This window comes from Perna viridis, chromosome 8 (genome assembly GCF_037379345.1).
Source record: "Perna viridis isolate PV_CMFRI_1.1 ecotype Kerala chromosome 8, ASM3737934v1, whole genome shotgun sequence".
NCBI lineage: Eukaryota > Metazoa > Mollusca > Bivalvia > Mytilida > Mytilidae > Perna > Perna viridis.
This window is the reverse complement of record NC_142452.1, coordinates 21,985,317-22,004,632: the sequence shown is the minus strand read 5'-3', so window position 1 is coordinate 22,004,632 and position 19,316 is coordinate 21,985,317. Positions and strand designations below refer to the sequence as shown.

At 32.7% G+C, this 19,316-nt stretch overlaps 2 protein-coding genes across 4 annotated transcripts in view; one reads left to right on the top strand and one right to left on the bottom strand.

Moving 5' to 3' along the window:
* Window positions 1–2,519: 2,519 nt before the first annotated feature.
* LOC148609832 (protein fuzzy homolog) lies at window positions 2,520–18,668 on the bottom strand. The gene is made up of 11 exons (XM_088541197.1): window positions 18,564–18,668; window positions 13,679–13,800; window positions 12,835–12,988; window positions 11,700–11,804; window positions 9,421–9,618; window positions 7,588–7,683; window positions 7,228–7,331; window positions 5,939–6,015; window positions 4,954–5,055; window positions 3,449–3,581; window positions 2,520–3,146 (listed from the first exon to the last, which is right to left on the bottom strand). Exons 1-11 carry the CDS (start codon window positions 18,639–18,641, stop codon window positions 3,089–3,091), a joined length of 1,227 nt encoding a protein of 408 aa, XP_088397323.1. The 5' UTR covers window positions 18,642–18,668; the 3' UTR covers window positions 2,520–3,088.
* Window positions 18,634–19,316, top strand: part of LOC148609831 (uncharacterized) — a 49,374-nt gene continuing 48,691 nt past the window's right edge. For all 3 annotated transcript variants that reach the window (XM_088541185.1, XM_088541187.1, XM_088541186.1), the window contains exon 1: window positions 18,634–18,761. The gene's annotated coding sequence lies outside the window, so the exon portion shown is untranslated. The remainder of the gene's footprint in view (window positions 18,762–19,316) is intronic.

The following is a 19,316-nucleotide window of genomic DNA, read 5'->3' as shown; positions in this document are numbered from 1 at the left end:
GGTACAAATCACATTTTTTACGGTCTCGTCTCAACTTGTAACACTTTAATTAACACTGGTTAGTTGGCATGGAAATACTTTATTATAATTATTATTTCCGGGAAAGTCATCATAGGTGTGTTATTTTACTTTGTCTGATCCATTTTGTTTGTTAAACTTAACTAGGCTTACACTCAAAATGTGACCCGTACACAAATATGCTTAATCACAAAGAGACAAGCGAGACTAAACTAGATTAGTGATACCTCCGCTACCCTTACCAAGAATACATATAAGAAACCCGGAAGATGATTAAAGGTATTCAGGTGGAAAACAAAAAACGTTGGTGCACATAGAATGTGTGAACATTTTATAAAATTCCGTTCAACGGATTCAGAGGAGTTACGGATAAAAAGATGACTACCGCTGGTCAACAAATGACTTAATAATTTAAGCTGACTTTGTGCTATTTATCCAATTAACATATGAAGAAAGCATTTGTATTTTTCAGTATATAAAAGGGTTAAAGATTTCTGGTTGTGTGACTTGTAAACGAAGCTGATATTTTTGGTGTTTTTGTCCTGTTAAAGATTGTCACCACTGCGTACACCAACTTCCACGAAGTGTTTTTCTCTCCAGTTGACTTTTAGTTACACTCATTATAACTATTCGTATATTGTTAAAACATGCGCTCTTATTCTATATCTATTTGTATATATTGTATTTAGGAACATTTTGTTTTTAGCAAAAAATAATTAAACTGAAAACAAATGCACCAGGAAACCAGAAGTCATTAAGATAAAAAAAAAAAAAAAAAAACAGCAGGTCCACAATGGCATCAGGTAATAAAGAAATTGTGACAGTTTCATCAAAGTCCATTTGAACAGTTTTCAGGAGTCCAGTCCTTCTTTTGGTTGACCGATGACAAAGTCCCGACAATCATTCAGATGGAAAAGCTCAATGGCATCAAATAATCATGATAATATATAGAATCTGTGAAAGTTTCATCTAATTCCATAGAACAGGTTAAGAGGAATTGCTGAATAGAACTAAAAACCGAGAAACAGCAGAATGGTTTGGCACCATGATCACTCTATATACTTCCCAGTTTTCAAGTGAGGTAGAACTTGTTAAATGTAAGTGTTTGTAAGAATCAAGTAAAAGGGGAACAATCAGAAACATGAAGTTTAAAACTCCCCTGATCTGACAATAAAATACCACTCAAAGATGCTTTCGCTATTCGAAAAGATCATTATTTGATCTCTGCATCATTGGATTTGCACAGAAATTATTCAATGAGGTTTTGACAGTTATCTGCCATTGAAATGTTCATTTTCAGTGTATTTCAATGAAATTGTAACTCAATGGTCCAAGCATGATATTGAAAATCTTGTCAGTTTTCCTTAATTCTGATGGTGCAAACAGTCAAATTACACTATCAAATTGATGGTTTTTTTTCATACCATGTCTCACCTACTGCCTGATTCTTACAGGGGCTGACACTTGAGTATAGGGAGGCAGGCATAATTCAAATTACATATATACATTTATAATTTTACTTAATAGTGCATCATAAACCTATTTGGCTGGTTGATGTTCAATAATATGAATAATACATTTGTATATATTTTTATATTCAGGTTGCACTTAAAAGTAAACATTCCTGCTCTTCTCCTATATATCAATGAAAAATTTACTCTGAAAATATAGAAACAAAGAAAAATAAAGCAAACACTTGCACTGCAAAGGACAAAGCATGTGTAAGCAGATTGGATGTTAGTTTCCTAAGAACAAAGCATGTGTAAGCAGATTGGATGTTAGTTTCCTAAGGACAAAGCATGTGTAAGCAGATTGGATGTTAGTTTCCCAACTTTGATTTATTGTTCTATGTTGAAATTGGAAGTTGTCGAAAATGATAATGATCTGTATTTTTGACTACAGTTGGTTGTCTATAAAATGCAGCACTTTGTGATGAAATGTATACTTTCATTATATAGGAGTATTCCTCCGATCCAGACAGAAATTCACAGTTTTTTTTCAACACTGATGATCTTCAATAGGGATACCAATACTTTTAGTAGATAAAAAAATTAAAAGATAAATAACAGAATAAGAACCACATGCATACTCTAAAGCAATATTCTCCATTATTCTAATTTTTAGAAAAGTTTCACAAACAAAAAATCAGACATCAATTTCTCTTCTGAAAAACATCCAAATCAACAAAAAAGATTTAAAATTATCGCTATTTTGTATAAAATCCCTTTGATCTTGCTATATGATAATTTTCAATCTCACGCCAGTCGAGTGAGAATGAAAATTATCGCTAGTTTCTAAGTCCTCGTGTGACATACAAGCAACATCGTAGGAATATTTGACGACCAAAATAACCGCCTGTTTGTTTACTGTGGATGAAATAATGGCTAATTAAATTGATCTATACTGGCAAATTCATAATTTCCTGACTTGTGATTTTTTTTCTCTCTTTTAGTATTCACCTTAGATCTGATCATATTTAACCCATGTGATCATAAACAAAATACTATGAAATTTAAATTATAATGTAAAAATCCAATTTCCACATAAACTACAAAATTAATAGGTTTTGTCATAAATGATAAAATTAATAGGTTTTGTCATAAATGAGTACATATGCTTTAAAACATTCTTCTGTCTGACAGTATGTCATGTGCCTGGTCATTTCTGATTTTAATTCAATATCAATCCTTTGAACTGTCTTTGGTGGACACAGCTAACTTTTGTGCCATTATTTCCATCAAGGCTCTTACTTCTGCAGAGGTGCTCTCATATAGACTGATGTTGGTTGGTCAAAATCAACAGTTGGACCTTTCTTAAGCAGAGGTACTCTCATATCGACTGATGTTGGTTGGTCAAAATCAACAGTTGGACCTTTCTTAAGCAGAGGTACTCTCATATGGACTGATGTTGGTTGGTCATCAGTTGAACCTCTCTTAAGCTTAGGTTCCCTCATTTGGACTAATGCTAGTAAGTCAAGGTCATCAGTTGGACCTCTTCCCTTATGTTAGTACGCAAAGGTCATCAGTTCGACCTTTTGCACTTAAGTTTCTCAGTGTGGAAACAAAAAATACTAGAGTTGTAAATTCCTGTCTTTAGTTAATGCTGCTAGTGTTTTGTGGGACACAGACCTGGAGAAAGAAAAAAGTAAAACTTTCATCATACAGCTACATTAAGGCAAATGACAAACTTATTTTGAAATTTGTCCATAGGAATAGATGCCCACCTTCATTCCTAAACTTCAATGGAACAAGGAGTATATGGTATATGCTGCATTGATACAATTTATTACACTAATGCTTCAGAAAAAAAATATTGAAAGCTTTGAAATGAAAACCATGAAAGATTTTTGATTAAAAAGTAACTTTTTTAATTTGTTTACACGTTGATACACCTGATTAATTGTAAAATTGCCTAATTATGTTAAACAAACCTCATGGCATAGGTAGGTACACTGTCTGTATATACAACAAACAACTGATATGGACCAGATTGTAATGCGTAACACTTGTGGGAGTCAGTGGTTATATAGGTCTCCATTGGCTGATGGGTAAACTCAGACGGCCCTGACAAAAAAATAGTAAAATTACCTATAAATGTTCTCCATTGATTGCACAGAAATATGTACAAGAAAGCATGCCTATGGACCCATTTTTAAGTCCCTCTGAAATGAAAAATTAATTAAATGGGAAATCAAACTACTGGCAATTGACTTGAAACATACATATCATTTAAGATAATTAGGAGATTTATTTAGATGACTGTATAACAGGGGTTTCATTTATTTTTTGCAATGCAAGTACAATTGGTTTTGTAGGAGGTATTTTTAATCATTTTCTCTTTTAAACATAATGTAAACTTTTAAATTCTGGAGGAACCTTTCACTAGCTTAGACAGGTGAAAGGCCTGGTATAATATTTGAACATTTGAAGGCGTCAACTGCAGATTTGATGTTGGCATATTAAGTGAACTGACAGGCTTGATGAGAGCTAGTAAACAGATATTTGACACCATAAAAAAAGATGACAAATCTTGAATCTCCAAATACAATACTCTGACTTGTAAACCCCTGATAAAAATAGTAAGGTGCATTTTTGTTGCTAAAAGCTGATTTTATGGACAGAAACCACTGATACTGTGGATGAATATCAATTCAATAATTTTCAATGTGCTTTTAATGACCACTGGGTTGGCTGTTTTTTCTTGGCAGGAGCATCACTTTTTTTCTTCACAACTAAGTTTGAACATGAGTTTTATGGTTTTTTTTTCTCAAGTGGAGTTACTGAGACGGAACAGAGCAGGAAAAAATCTAGATATAAGAACCTTTTCAGAAAGTTTGACACATCGTAAAGATCTTGACAAGAATCATAAGGACTCAAGATGGCTTTAAAAACTGGGAGCCTTACACCAAAGTTGTAAGGGTAGGCAACTCTGAAATCTATTACCTCAATTCAAAAGCAACTGTCAAATAACAAAACAAAATCCTTAAAATCAATGTCTGTGTATGCTAAAAAGTTTCAAGAAGTCACTGTGGAATTGAAACCCTTAAATATACAGTGTTATTTAAAAAAATCCACTTTACATCAAATGATGTATTAGAATAAGTATTTTAAAAATAATTTTACAGTGATCTGTTCTTATATCTTTTACAAGCTAAAAGTGGGAATTCTTGTCAGAAGCAAATATGGCAACCATTTTGTTTCATCAAGAACAACAAATAAAAAAAAAGCAGTTTATAAACTCAGTCATGCAATATTTGTAAGTTAAACTTTATAACAATGTTTACAAAATTGAGTTTAACTTTTTGATAAGTTACGGAAAACAAATGTTAAGTTGATCAACAGAAGAAAGTTTCTATTCTAATATACACAAAATGATAAAAAATAATTTCTTAACTCCTCTGTAAATGGATGAAAATTAGACTTCAAAACACCATACCATTTTCACTGCCTTCAATCACTGAACTGAAGAATGTTCCCACCATTTTTTTATAGAATGAAGACAATACATCTCTTCTCTGGGGAATTGTTAGAAACTCTCCTACAATCATAACATCATAACTTCTTTAGATTAAGTAATCATAGGAACTGTTACTAACATTTAATTCTGTTGAACTTATTGGCACATGCAAACTGAAAAAATTACAGGTACTATCTGCATAAGAAAGATAATTCAGAAACTATTGTAGATGATAGAAGTAATAAAGTGCTTAAGTACATCTTTTTTTTAAATGAAAAGTTGTACATTTGGTACACAGAAATCACAATGTAACTATGAAAACAAAAATAGTATAAAAATGTCTTTATTGTCTAAATTAATAAAAAAAAACTTCAATCACATCAATATTCTGCATTTCAAATGGCAATTTATGACAAAAATCAACTGAACATACCAAAACTTTGGGTCTGTTACCCATTACTATAAACAGTCCAGATGATATATGAACATATTGTGGGTTTGATGAGGAAAGCACCACATTTGGCAAGGTTCTAGTGTTTGACAAACAATATTAGCTATGCAACCACCTTGAAAATTAAAAATGGCTGTCACTAGTCTTCAAATAATTAAATATGTTGAATTGAAAAAAAATATATATTAGAACTACTAACCAAGTACTGTGAAAGTACTTCAACTTGTGGATACCAATTTTTGTGTATAAGTGAAAAAACACAATTTTGTGGATTCTTGAATTCACGGTTTTCAGGTTTTCAGTATACACATCAATGGAAATCTCCTTTTCCTTGGGAACTGAATTTCCTGGTTTGGTCTACCCAGGAAAATCATGAATATTGGTACCCCACGAACAATAGTACTTTTAGATTAATAGAAAAAGAAATAAGAGCTGTCTCCCTTTTCCTCTCTTGGTACTAGACGTACATACAAAGTAACATTTGTTTCAAGTGTTAGTGTTTTTATAACTCACCTAAAGGACCACTTGATTCAATTTTAGGGCTTGTGCTTCCTAAACACCTGTTGGTCTCTGTGTTGATCAAAAGAAAACTGAAAGGAATAATTTTTATTGAATATTATCACTCAGTACAGTACAATGTCAACCCCAATGGGCATCTTTCAAACACATTTTTTCCAACTGAATTGTTCCTTACATAGAAGAAAAATTGTAAAGCACGATACTTCCTGGTACATATGCATTTAGTAATGTATCCTTCCTATATTATAAGTACCTAACTGTAAGAGCAATGTAAAATTTGGGGACTTCCAATAGAGGTCATACAAGGTGCAGAAAAACATGTAAAGCTAAAAATGCTTTTTCAGTCAATAACCCATTCTTTTTACAGATCTGTATTTTGGAGAAAATACAAATTCATCACCCTTTTAATTAATCCAAATCAAAACCGATAACTCTTGCTAAGTACGTAAGGGCCAACTTGTGAAAATGGGTCTGTCACTCGAAAACAGCCATTTTTGTGCATTTCTGGTCATTATTTGCTACCTGTGGGGTTCAAAGGGAACAAATCAGGAACCAAAGCACATTCATCCTACAGCCTGAAGACCGTGAAGGCTACTGAAGCCAAAGTGTGTAACAGTCACGAGTGGGGGATCAGGAGCCCCCTGAAGGGTCACTTGTGTGAAAAAAATGAGGATTTTTTTCCAATTTTTCGCCTCTGTTTGTCCTTTAACCGGAAGTAGTCAATACAAGGGTTTGACATCAAAATGGTGGCTACAGAAATCATTCTTATTTAGATTCCATGCGAAATAGAGTACTACAAATTAATTCTGCTCTGGCGAGGGTCCTAGAAATGAACCCTACCCCTAAAAAAATCTCATTTTTTTCGACAGCAGAAACTTGTGACCTCTTCTTTTAGCTTTCAAGTCATTATTTATTAACAAACTCTATATCAGATAGCCTCATTTAAAACACAGTCACGCTGCTTGCAGATGGACACAAATTGCACTTTCCTTAACTCAGATGTACACTGCCAGAACCGATAAAGCTGAAGATGGTCCAATCCTGAACAGGTCCAGGCGTAGCACGACAAGGGTTAACAAAACAATATCACAATACATCAGCATTTCAGGTGTCAATTTAAGTAAAAGTCTGAGGTGTAAAATATATCGTAGGTTTGATGCCAAATACCTTCTTAGATTGTTGCATCAGAACTGACAATCAGTTTTATACTAAGGACTTCATGTGAAAAGCCACTGATGGTGCCTTATGTAAGGCTGGTCCTCCATACAGAGTACTGAACTCACCATTGTATATTTGGATCTAGTTCTACAGATGCTGAAAAATTCCTGGGTGTTATGGATGAAGCTGATATCAAGGAATCATAAGCTGGTCTCCAGAATCTGCCAACCTGAAACAGATTTGGCATCCTAACAAATGCTCTGCTAAATGCCATTTTTTGAAGTTCTGAAAAATATTTGTTGGGCTTTAACTAATTTTAATATATAGAAGATTCACTGGCTTCCATGACTGCAGGGTTAACACAGGACTTTTACATAAGCATTTCTCCTGGCAAAATTCTAAATAATTAAACACATAACTCTTTTTAAGTAACTCAAATCCAACATGTTCAAGGCTTTTTTTTCATTTCGTAATACAAACAGTACCTCTCTTTCCAATTCAGACAGACTTGGTGATTGTCCACAGATCACACATACTTCACATTTCTTTGTCAATCTAAATGTCATCAACCTGTGTGGTACCTTAATTATACAAAATTATTGAACAAATATCTACATAAACAAATGTAAATCTTTCTATCTCTTTGAGTTGCTGGAAAATATCATTTATTTTTAATGATGTAATTCAGATATGATTGATTGAACTTTCAACAGTCTCATACATAAGAACATGAATTTATACATTTTATAAATCTTTGACACAAATTTTTGTCAAAATAATTCAATTCATCAACTGAAATTGTATTAGGATCAATGGTTTTCCAATTACATATCTTTTGTTATGTTTGAATATTGGAACAGAAACGTCAATATCAGATAAGCAAAAACCAAAGTGGTTCGGCCATGTAAAATAGTCATGTGACTGCAAGAAATTTGGATACTCGTAACCATAATAACTGTCCATACAGGATATCATTGCATGTTTATATTTGTTAGTCAATTGATATCCTTAGATATTCGGATGATATGATGTCATAGGTCTTTATATTCAAAATGACAAGATACATTTAAAATAAAATTGAAAAATATGAAATAAAAAATACATTGGGCCTCATAGGAGTTAATAAGTATGTTGAGAAGAAATATGGAAAGCAATTCCCAGAGTTCCTACACACTACAAAGAAAACATCTGCAGTTATTTACGGTAAAAAAAATGTCATTTTAATAATTGATTTAAAAAGGGGACTTGAAACAAACTATACTTTCAAAAATGTGGGAACTGTTGAGATATATTTTATAATTAAAAAAAATGTGACAGTTCCTTGAGGTCTAATCCTAAAAGTTACTAATGCATTTTGTTAATGTCAGAAATATCTAAATTATGTCTTGGTCTCAATTTACAATCAGAAGATAACTATATTGCTTTGAAGATATAGAGGCATTAATCAATAATTTGTCAGGAGCAAATGGAGTTTCCAGGCAATACATCAACATTCCTATTAAAAGGTATATGCAACTGGTGACATTAAGTCTTCAAATTCAATACAGCTATCTCTATTCTAATGCCAAATATACCCATATCTATGAATATGGGAACTAGTCCAATAAAACCTGTCTAAACCAAACCAAATTTACACGGTAGAGTTTGTTCAGTTGAGACAGGTATTTGTTTTTCCTGGGTTCAAAATACATTAAAATGTATAGGAGACTTTAATAAGTGTCTGGTTTAGACAGGGTTTTGTTTAATTTAGGATTTGATTCAGACAAGTTTCAATGTAATAATGTCTTACTGAACATAAAATTTTAAGGTATCAATCATGGAATCAATACCTCAATATTTCAGACATTTTCAAATTTATGGAATTAGACATTGCAAAATACAAGGAGTAACAAGGAATGTTACATGTACATTAGGATACTGTGAAACTATTATTGTTCATGGGGTACCAATTTTCATGGTTTTCATGGGTAGGCAAAACCATGAAATTTGGTTCCAAACGAAAAGGAGAATCCCATTGATGTGTATACTGAAAAAGCTCAAAACCACAAATTCAAGAATCCATGAACTTGTGTTTCTTCCATAATCCATGGAAATTGGTATCCACAAATTAACTACTTTCACAGTTATAAATTTATAAATTTTTAGTATCATGACTGGTTTATTTTTCAGATAATCAGCTGCTGAAGACAATTGTTTTTTTTCCAAAAGGAACTATTTCAATTTCATTTTTATTGGGTGATGTTCTTATTAAAGAGTTTCTTTCTTATGAAAAAAAAACCTGAGCAATAACTAGCCATTCAAAATGTGTTTTATCTTACAGTAGGATGGCTATCAGGAAGGAATACAGGGATATCCCTTGATGAACATCTCTGAAGTGATGAAACCAGTAAAGCTAATAACACAAGTTCATTGGCTGAGAGGGACCACCATTTTCTTGTTGCCACAACAACTTTGTCATCAATGAAGAGGCAACCAAAGGAACTCTCTGCTGCTTCTGTGAAAGCATCTAAAAAGTTCTGAAAAAAATAGTTTTAAGTCATGCTTAAAAAAGATTATATAATATACTTTGTTTGCAGGTCATAAAGACAGAATATTAGGCAATCATCAATTTCAGATAACAGTGCTGTGGCTGACTGACATAAACATGTGTACAAATATATCAGCCTTTTTGTGCTCAGGCTAGACTGTTAAATACATACATGTACAGACAACAGAAATACCAAATTGAGACTTTAGATTCATCAAAAATGTGTGATTCACCAGTTTAACCAAAATTTGTGTATACATGTAATAGTGTTTTGTAAATTAAGTACAGCTCTGCCTTAAAACCGTGCAGAAACTAATGGTTAGTGATTCATGTATATATTAATTCCAAGAATGTTTGGTTGGGAATCCTTCAAGATACCTCATAGAAACGATATACAACTATTAGAGTGCAATTGAAAATTGGTAACTGGAGATGTGAACACTTTTAAAAGTATGGGAAAATGTCCTGCCACTATCACCAGTCAAAATGTATTTCACAATTTAGTGTATAGCAAAGGAAATGAATGTAAGAAGGGTTGTTTTTAGGATTAACTAGATATCATAGAGATGGCAGCCATCTCTTAGGACCCCGCTGGTTGAAAATATATTTTTAAATATCCACTGTTTAACAGGAAATATTGAGAACTTGGTAAAAAATTGGTCGATCGAAACAAAACGTACACATGACTTAAAACTCATCATAATTGACACATGATTGACTTGCGTACCAAATATAAGTCCAATATCTGCATGCGTATGGAAAAAAAGTGCAAAAAACTGTGATTTTAGTGAAATTTTGGAATTCCAAGGGCCGTAAAAAATCAGTGGAGCGAAACGAAACATACACTTGCGTTGTAACTAATCATACTTGACACATATACACAACATTGGTCCATTATCTGCAATATGAGAAAAACTGTGATTTTTTGGAATTCGTAACTTGGTCAAAAACCAGTGGCACTATATCATGATCTAAAACTGCATTAAATGTCAATGTTCACACGATGTATCTACAAATTTGTTCCGCGCATGATTATAGCCCCAAATTGACCTAGATTACCCTGCCTTTTTCAGAAACTGTAGAAAACACGAATTGAATACTGTCTAAGATGATGCACTTTCATTTGATACTTTCTACATATGGTAACCCACAAATGCATTATGTCTCCCTATTATAATGATGTACTTTGTAATTCCCCTCCCTTTCTGGGTGGATCACATCCATGAATTGCAGTAAAACATTGAATAAACAAGCATTCTGACAGTATTGCTGATGCAATACAGTGTCACCTTTCAGCCATAAGTTCCATATAAACCATTTTGCTGCAATAATATTTAAATTTAGTTTGTAACTTGTCATGATACGACTAGCTAACAAATATGAAATCAATTGGATGAGGCGTTACAAAAAAAAGTCCAGAAAACATGTCCAAGAGCCATAACTTCTGTAAAAATCGTTCAACCATAACGTCATTCAAACCTAACTTGTAACTTGTCATGATAAGACTATATATAAAATATGAAATCAACTGTATGAGGCATTACAAAAAAAATTCTGGAAAACATAAAATTTCATGAAATTTTCTATGTCTAAGGGCCATAACTTCTGTAAAATTCGTTCAACCGTAACGTCATTCGAACTTAACTTGTGACTTGTCATGTTAAGACTATATACCAAATATGAAATCAATTGGACGAGGCATTACAAAAAAAAGTCCGGAAAACCAAGTGTGACTGACGGACTGACAGACTGATGGACGGACAGAGTGCAAACCTAAGTCCCCTTTGGTATTTGCCGAAAGGGGACAATAAAACAAATATTCTTTAATTTAATGGTAAATATCTCTGTTTTGTGAGATTATGTCTAGCTTTTATTTTTATAAATATGCACATAACTGTATGGTTTGAGTTTGCATATAATCAGACACTTCATAGATATGTATGGTCAGACCATATCAGTAGGTGTATACAGTCTGACCAGTACCAGTATTGTCTAAATGTGTATATGATCTGTAACTTATCAATAACCTTGCACAGTCTTCATCTACAAGTTTATAACATTTTCTCTTACTTGAAGGATGGAACTCTCTGGTACTGCCATAGTCTCTACTGTATTGGTTAGGGTGCTGAAACTAACAGGTACTTCTACCAACTTATCTATCAACTGGTTACATATCTGTAAAACATAACACAACGTTAAGAACACTTCCAATGTTTGAGTTGTCATTTTAGATGCATGCAGTAGTGTAGTATTTTGAAATACAACATATCACATCATATGATAACCATATGAATATCATATGATTCTCATATGTTAATTTTGGCTTGAAAACATATCACAATCATGTTTGTGAAAAACATATGATTATCAGATGATAATCATGCAATTATCATATGTAAACTGAAACATACTTGTATGATTATCATATGGTGCTCAATTTATATGATAATCATACGATGCAAACCATATGATTCTCCTGTGTGGCACATTTGCCTGTGTAGGTTCTAATTCATCACATAAGACCAGGACTATTTTTCCAATGATGACCAACCAAAATGATAAATAAACAACCTTTGTTCTAAACTACAAAAATTTTTTGAAAGCATCACTAGCCAAATGAACCAAACAAAATGTAACACTTCTTAATGTCATCAAGTGCAACAATGCATGTCCAAGTTGGATATATTGGATATAAAAAAGAAACGGAAAAGTGAAATTGGAATGCTGTTTAAAAGCATGTCTGGTTAAAGCTGAAAAGGTTAATTGTGTTTCAGTTCATTATACAATTAAAACTAGATCTGAAATTCTGTGTCAGAATTCAGTGTGGACAGCCTACATTGTCACTAACACAGTTTTGAAGTTCCATTCAGGCACATACAATATTTCCCTGGATAAAACAAAAAATGTTGATAAACAATTTCATTGGTATTAAGCTAAATTCCATTAGGGCCAGTGGTTATTGGAGCCACAAATAAAGTTTTTGGGTAGATTCTTCTTTATTACTGTTGACACATTAGTAATGGGTTTGAAATTTTGTGTTTTAATTCGTGGAGATTAATTATTGTGGCTTTAACATTGAAATATTATTCTTCATATATAGATTTAACCACATATATTGTTTGTTTTTTTTATTACTGAAAATTATTACCCTCAAAGGAAATTTAGTTCCCGCAAATATATTTTTCTTTCACAGTATTCACAGTACCTTCAAATCTTTCTTAAACCTTTCAATATTTTTGATGTTCGTGACTTCATCAAGGCCACATAACAAGACAACTATTTGGAAGGCATAGTTCAGTAGGTTGGTCATGTGACAATCATCTGCCATATCATCCTGGGAAACAGCAATCATGGTTACACTGAAATACACCACAACCATTGAAGTAATGATCAGAGAAAACGTCTACGTCACACAAGCTGTCATACAAATATAAAACTAGCCTTCAACAGAGAGCATGACTTAACACTTAATGGTAAACTCTCATTGCTCGATATCCCAAATCATAGGGGTTCAAATTTACCTTCAAGAACTAAAGGTCCTGGATCAACAGTCCAACAAAAGCCTACAATTAAGTGTCAATTAAAACATGGGTAAGTCCACAACAAAGTTATATGAAATTTCAAAAGTCCTACATTGTAGGTCAGAAAATGAAGAACACAAGAGTAGGACAATCTAATTACAATTGCATACACAGTGACATAATGGAACAATTCATATATTTAATTTTAATTAGATTTAGAAGTAGGACTGCCATTAATTTAAACACATGCATCATAACAGATTGACTGATGTACGCAAGCTATTCATGATCATCTACTTTTTGTTTGGAAATCAGTTGTCTGTAATTGTTTGTTTTCAGCTCTTTGAACATGTATGTACCTTTCTTTTCAAATTTTTTACAAACCACAAATGTACAAGTATTCAGTGTTACTTTTGACCAATATTCAGTCTGGTAAGGTTTGTTCAGTGTACTTCCATAACATACAACAAACTTTGACATATTTTCTACCATTTCTATGTCAAGTTTTATTGATAGTGTTACATATACCTTTCATGGTAAACTTTCCAAATAACCTTAGCATCATCTGTGGTAGATGCTAGCAATTCTATGTCCTGGTTAGCACCAAACATGTGAACACCATTAAGAGAACCAACCACAGGGAATGGGAGCTGTAAATCATTAATAAAAATATATAATACAAAACATAAATAGCAAAAAATGTCTCACCATAACATGAAGTTGCTCATATTGTGCTACATAGCAGGTACTACGTTTACCCCCACCCTTAAGGAAGTTGATATTGATGTTGATATTTGAAATCAAACCCAGTGGGAACTGACAAGGTGATCCAATCTTCATGTACATTCATTTATATCTTACACTGTGGTTGCAAATGCTGCAAAATGGTTTATGAGGAGATTTATCTGAGATTACACTGCAATGTTCTCCCCAGGCGTCGGTTTCACAAAAAGTCGTAAGTGTGAAATTGATCGTAAATCATGATGTCACAATGCTATTTTAGTCTATGACGTCATTACTTACGATCAACCTTACATTTAGGACTTTTTGTGAAATCGGGACCAGGCCATTATAGTGCTGTACTTTGCAGCACTATGATTCCTTAGCACTGTACTATCAAGAATTAATTTTACTTAAAATGCACTATGGGCACTGTGCTATAATTTTGGATGAAGGCCACAAGAGTTGTGCTGTGCCAGTAAGCATTGTGCTATTTAAAAATTATGGTGAGAACACTGCATTGTAGGTGATCGTTTTGTATAACAGAAACAAAGCATTACCAATGAATAGGATTGCCTATAGTCAGTGAACATTTTCAAAGGGCCAACCCCAATGTCTATGACATGCTGGTGACTGTCCTTCTAGAAACTTGAAAATCCTGATTTTTCATTCGTAAGTATCTTCAATCATAGAAATTAATTGTTAAAAAAGCTATCTATTCAAAATATCATTTAAAAGAACAATTTTTATTCATAAAGAAGATAGTCGAAACCGATTTTGAATTAGCTTTCTGGTTTCTACTTAAGTTTACCAATGGCAGCTATGAAGTGTCACTTTGCTATGCTTCCTAGATCTCAAAGTGCCAGGATCATTATAGTACATTTTCACTTATTTTCAATTATTTCAATCTTGAAATTGGTGATTTCTCCACAAAGTTCAAGATCTACATTAATAAGGATATTTGATTGTCTTAGTCTGGGATGGAAGTTTGTGTCTTTTCATCTTTACCCTGATATTGCCATTTGTTATACAGACTTTCCTTTTAGACTATTCCTTTTGACAAATGGCCAGATTTTTTCAGTTCAGTAATTTTATTATTTCCCTTTATTCATTTTTCTTTTACAATTTTTTTTAATTCCCTCTATTAATTGTTATTCTCTCTTCAAGTCCTATTAACTCACCTGACCAGTGCTCGATAATTTTTAGTAATGTTTGGGCAAAATTATGATGTTTTTAATTTCACTGCTAACATTTCATAAAGTCTAGGTACACAATAGTTCCATCAATCTTAATGAGACGATTCTAAAAGGGATTTACTTCATTAACTGGCTAATTTGATTACAACCACTGAAAATTCCAAAATTGGAGCATCACTTAACCAGTGCTTGATAATAACAATAAGCCTTGAAAACAGTCACATTAGAAAAAATTACATACAATGTACTTTGTCATTAAGAAAAGCGTTCTAGGATCACCAGGGCCTAGTGCAATATATGTGTGGGAAAGTTGCTCACTATGTTCAAATTACCTTTTTGTAACTAGAAAATCTGTATTTTTTTTAAAGGATTTTGTTAAATTTGGAAAGTTAACTTTAAGAGTTCAAAAGTACCTAAATTTTTTTAAACCTAAAACACCGTACAATTTTCATTTTTCTGATAAATATGCAACTCATTTAAGAGATTAATTATTCACATTTGAAAAAATTGAAATTTTCGGACAACTGAATCAAAATGGTTTTTAACAAAGCAATGGCATCAAAGGCATCAACGAGGGTCTGATTGGTTTTACTGTATAAAATTGTGTGGTTGAGCACTTTCTTCTTCAAAAGAACTACTTTTTCAACGTTAATGTAATTTACCTATTGGTCAAAGAGTAACCTTCTCCGAAGCCTATGTGAATATATCAATATTTATTGTTGAAATTATCGTTTGCCATACAGCCCACCGCACACTCATGATCATTTTCCTATTGAACTTTTACATTGGATCATGATGAAAAGAAAGAGTAATCAAGGGAACCAAGGATCTAGCGGAAATTAAAAGAAAGTAATCCAGTGACAAAAACCAAACATGGAAAACAGACATACACAACACAGAACATTAAGTAACTCAAATAATACATACAAAGAAAACCCTAACCAAAGGCATAAAATACATTTGTACATCAATTGTAGATATAGAGCCTGCGCATCACTCTTTTATTTAGAGAAAATAGCAAAATAGAAACCTATCTTTACTTAGAGAAGTACATGATGTCAGCAAATTCAACATAGAAAAAATACTACCACAGTACAAATGTTTGGTATGACCAGTAATTGTAAACTCTGCCCAGTTTCGCAAATAGCTGACACCAAAGAATTACAGAAACTTGACAAGATACGGAGAAAAGCCCAGACACAATGCTTAGACATACCAACCACAGCTGGAATTGAAGCTATATACTTTATTTCTGCTAAATACGATATTAATGTACAGTTGTTGAAGAACAGAGATTGAAGTACAAATAGCCAACAGACAAAAAAGTAAGAAAGATACAGGAGCAGTTTCAAGGACTGGCGTACCGGGCGTACAACCCCTAAATCGGTAAGAAAATAAACTTTCACCACAAGTTTCACCCCATAATATGTTTTGCCTTGCTTTGCACGCCATTCAATTTAATTTACGCCCCCCTAAACTCAAATCCTGGATCCGCCCCCGAGATAAATACTGTGAGGAACAAAGTTTTAAGTATAAAAGAAAAAAAAAAGCAAGAGAGATAAATACAAAGTAGCATATAAACGGATGGATAAAATCAGGGTGATGAGTATATGGCTAAATGAGAGAATCCATTTTCTTATTGATAATTTTGATAAATTGACACAACTTGCGGAGTGCAGACATTTTTGTGATATTCATTAGTTGATTGAACTTTCAAATATTGCAATTCACTAAAAACTTCTTATCTATATATATTTTTGTCTAAAGATTGAACCCTATATAAAACCTTTAGACCTGCACATAAAGGAAATATCAAAAATACAACCAAAGTCAATACAAGAACCTATAAAGAAACAACTACAGAAATAGCAAAAAAGGTAATAATTTGACAGAATTCAGAGCATTAACTTCACAAAAAGTCTTAGGTGTGAAGTTGATCGAAAGTAATGACGTCACAACAGAAAATATTGCTACGTCATAACTTACGATCAATTATACACTTATACACTTAAAACTTTTTGTGAAATTGATGCCAGAAACCATTTGGAAAAACAATAAATCAAGCAGACAAAATGAAAAATGCAACAGTAATCAACATCTTCCAAACTGAACCAGAATTTGGGCATGATATAAAAAAGGAGCAGAGAAAAATATAGAAATAAAATGGCAAAGAAGGACAATTAGAGATACTGCAAGGGTAGAGAATTATTTGAGAAACTTCCAACCATAAATCTTAAACTGCTATTCGATCATTCAAGCAAAAAGATGTTCTTCATATTAAATTCAACTACTAAGAACAGGATACTCAAGGCTTAACATTACAGACATAAAGTGGGACAAATTGACTCTACACCACTTACCCAGTGTGGACAAATCAGATACTCATTTTTATTAGAATCAGAATGCCAACTACATGAGGAAGAGAGACGAAAGATGCTAAAAAAGAGTCTCAAACTATCTAGGAATAAAAAAAATAACATGACCAGCCTACACGTACTAACACCACAAAACAACAGAATAGACAAAAACAAGCTGAAGCAAAAGACGCTTGCAGACCCTCAATTCTTTATCCATTCAGAACATGTGCAAGCACTTCGAACATGTGGACCTGTGGAAAAAAATACTAGGAGGAAAACCATCACAAACAGAACCATTAGTGCCCTTAGGCCTTAAGATTGAGGATAGTGGAACAATAGGAGAGTTCGTCAATCTCATTGGTGATATCATATTCACTAATTCGTATATCATTAAGTGTCATATAAACAACTACATGTAAAATAACATATTAACAATTTCATGATTATAATCCGAATTTTCAAATCCTTATAACTTTGTTATTTTAAATCCAATTTTGGTTCTGTAAAATGTTTCATTTAGATAAAATAATTCATACTTTGTATGTGAATTTATCTCTCTTAAACTTGAAAAATAAATTTGAAATGATATTTATATGTAAACCTCTATTTTCATCTTAAATTATCTTTAAAATTTTATGCTCATATAGTCTAACTACTGAATATTTACTTTAAAATTCCATGGATAAAGAGTTTTACTGGCAGCCTAGGGAACCAAAAGAATTTTTCAATTATCTTTAAAAATGAAAAAGTAATGATGATTTGAAGTTGATGCCCCATGCCATTCAATGGATTTTTTTTGCAAACCGAAACCAAATCACAGGTAAGCAATGACATCACGAAAAATTCTCCTATACAAAACAGTTATCGAGCAATAGTCAAGGAAGCCTATGGATACACCAGTTAAGAAATGCACAATGACTTGGTTTAATTAATTCACATTGAAACACATTTCGCTACAGTTATGACAATGTTGTTACGAATGTAAACATCATAAGGGGAGCGACTCGGAACAGGTTTACGAAATGTGGCGGGAAAATTGTATCAAGTAACGTAGTAAACTTTTTAAAAAATGTTATTATACTGGTCTATGAATCTAAAAAAATAAGAAAAATAAACAATCGATCTGTCAATTCAACCAACTGGTTTTAAACAACTGGACATTCGTGTAAACAGTGGAACTCCACCGCCTGTTGTCAAACACAAAATGTAGGTCGCCATTCTTCCCAAATAGATCTACATACGCATGCGCTTACTTACCACAATTTACGAATGATGGGTAAAAGCATGGCGATGAAAAGGCAGTAAACAGGATCTGTCAGACTTTGAATGAGGATTTCGGTAAGTTTTAAGGCATGACAGCGTTTCATTTTAGTGCATACCAATCCCCTTTTTATCGAACTTTGATCGCTATGAATGTGAAGGAATGTTACTGATTTTGATCAATGAAATCGCATGTTTTATTGGAGCACGTGCCGTCGACTTGGTTATTGATGCATTTTGTGTATTGCCGCACGACAGATTTGTCTGATGACCTAAGCTGCGACATTTGCGTCTCAAATTATGTAATGTGTCATATTTAGACAAGAATATGTTCAGTTTACAAAATATTGTTTAAACTGGTAAATAAATGTTATTTCTAAATGAACAAAGAAAATTACGCGCCGATCGTTATATATTAGTCATCAAGTATACTATATTTACTCAGTTCAATAACAAAGAAATTTAGCTGCTGTATTGATCGTTTTGGGACTCAATTAATAGTTCTTCAACAAAGCAGTGCATACAAAATTTGATTTAACATCTCCATCTAGTTTCTTAAGATGGGTTGTTGGAAATTGTATTGAATTTTCAAGACTTTATCATTTATTGACAAAAAGTATTTGACATTTTAAG

Bases quoted from the DNA above. Each gene is read 5' to 3' on its own strand.
- LOC148609832 (XM_088541197.1), bottom strand. From the start codon at position 18,641: ATGGCGACCTACATTTTGTGTTTGACAACAGGCGGTGGAGTTCCACTG. The intron at 11,805-12,834 runs GTACTGTGAATA...TATGTTTTACAG, and splicing joins GGTTTAAGAAAGATTTGAAG to ATATGTAACCAGTTGATAGA. The intron at 6,016-7,227 runs GTGAGTTCAGTA...TATTCCTTTCAG, and splicing joins CTAGATCCAAATATACAATG to TTTTCTTTTGATCAACACAG.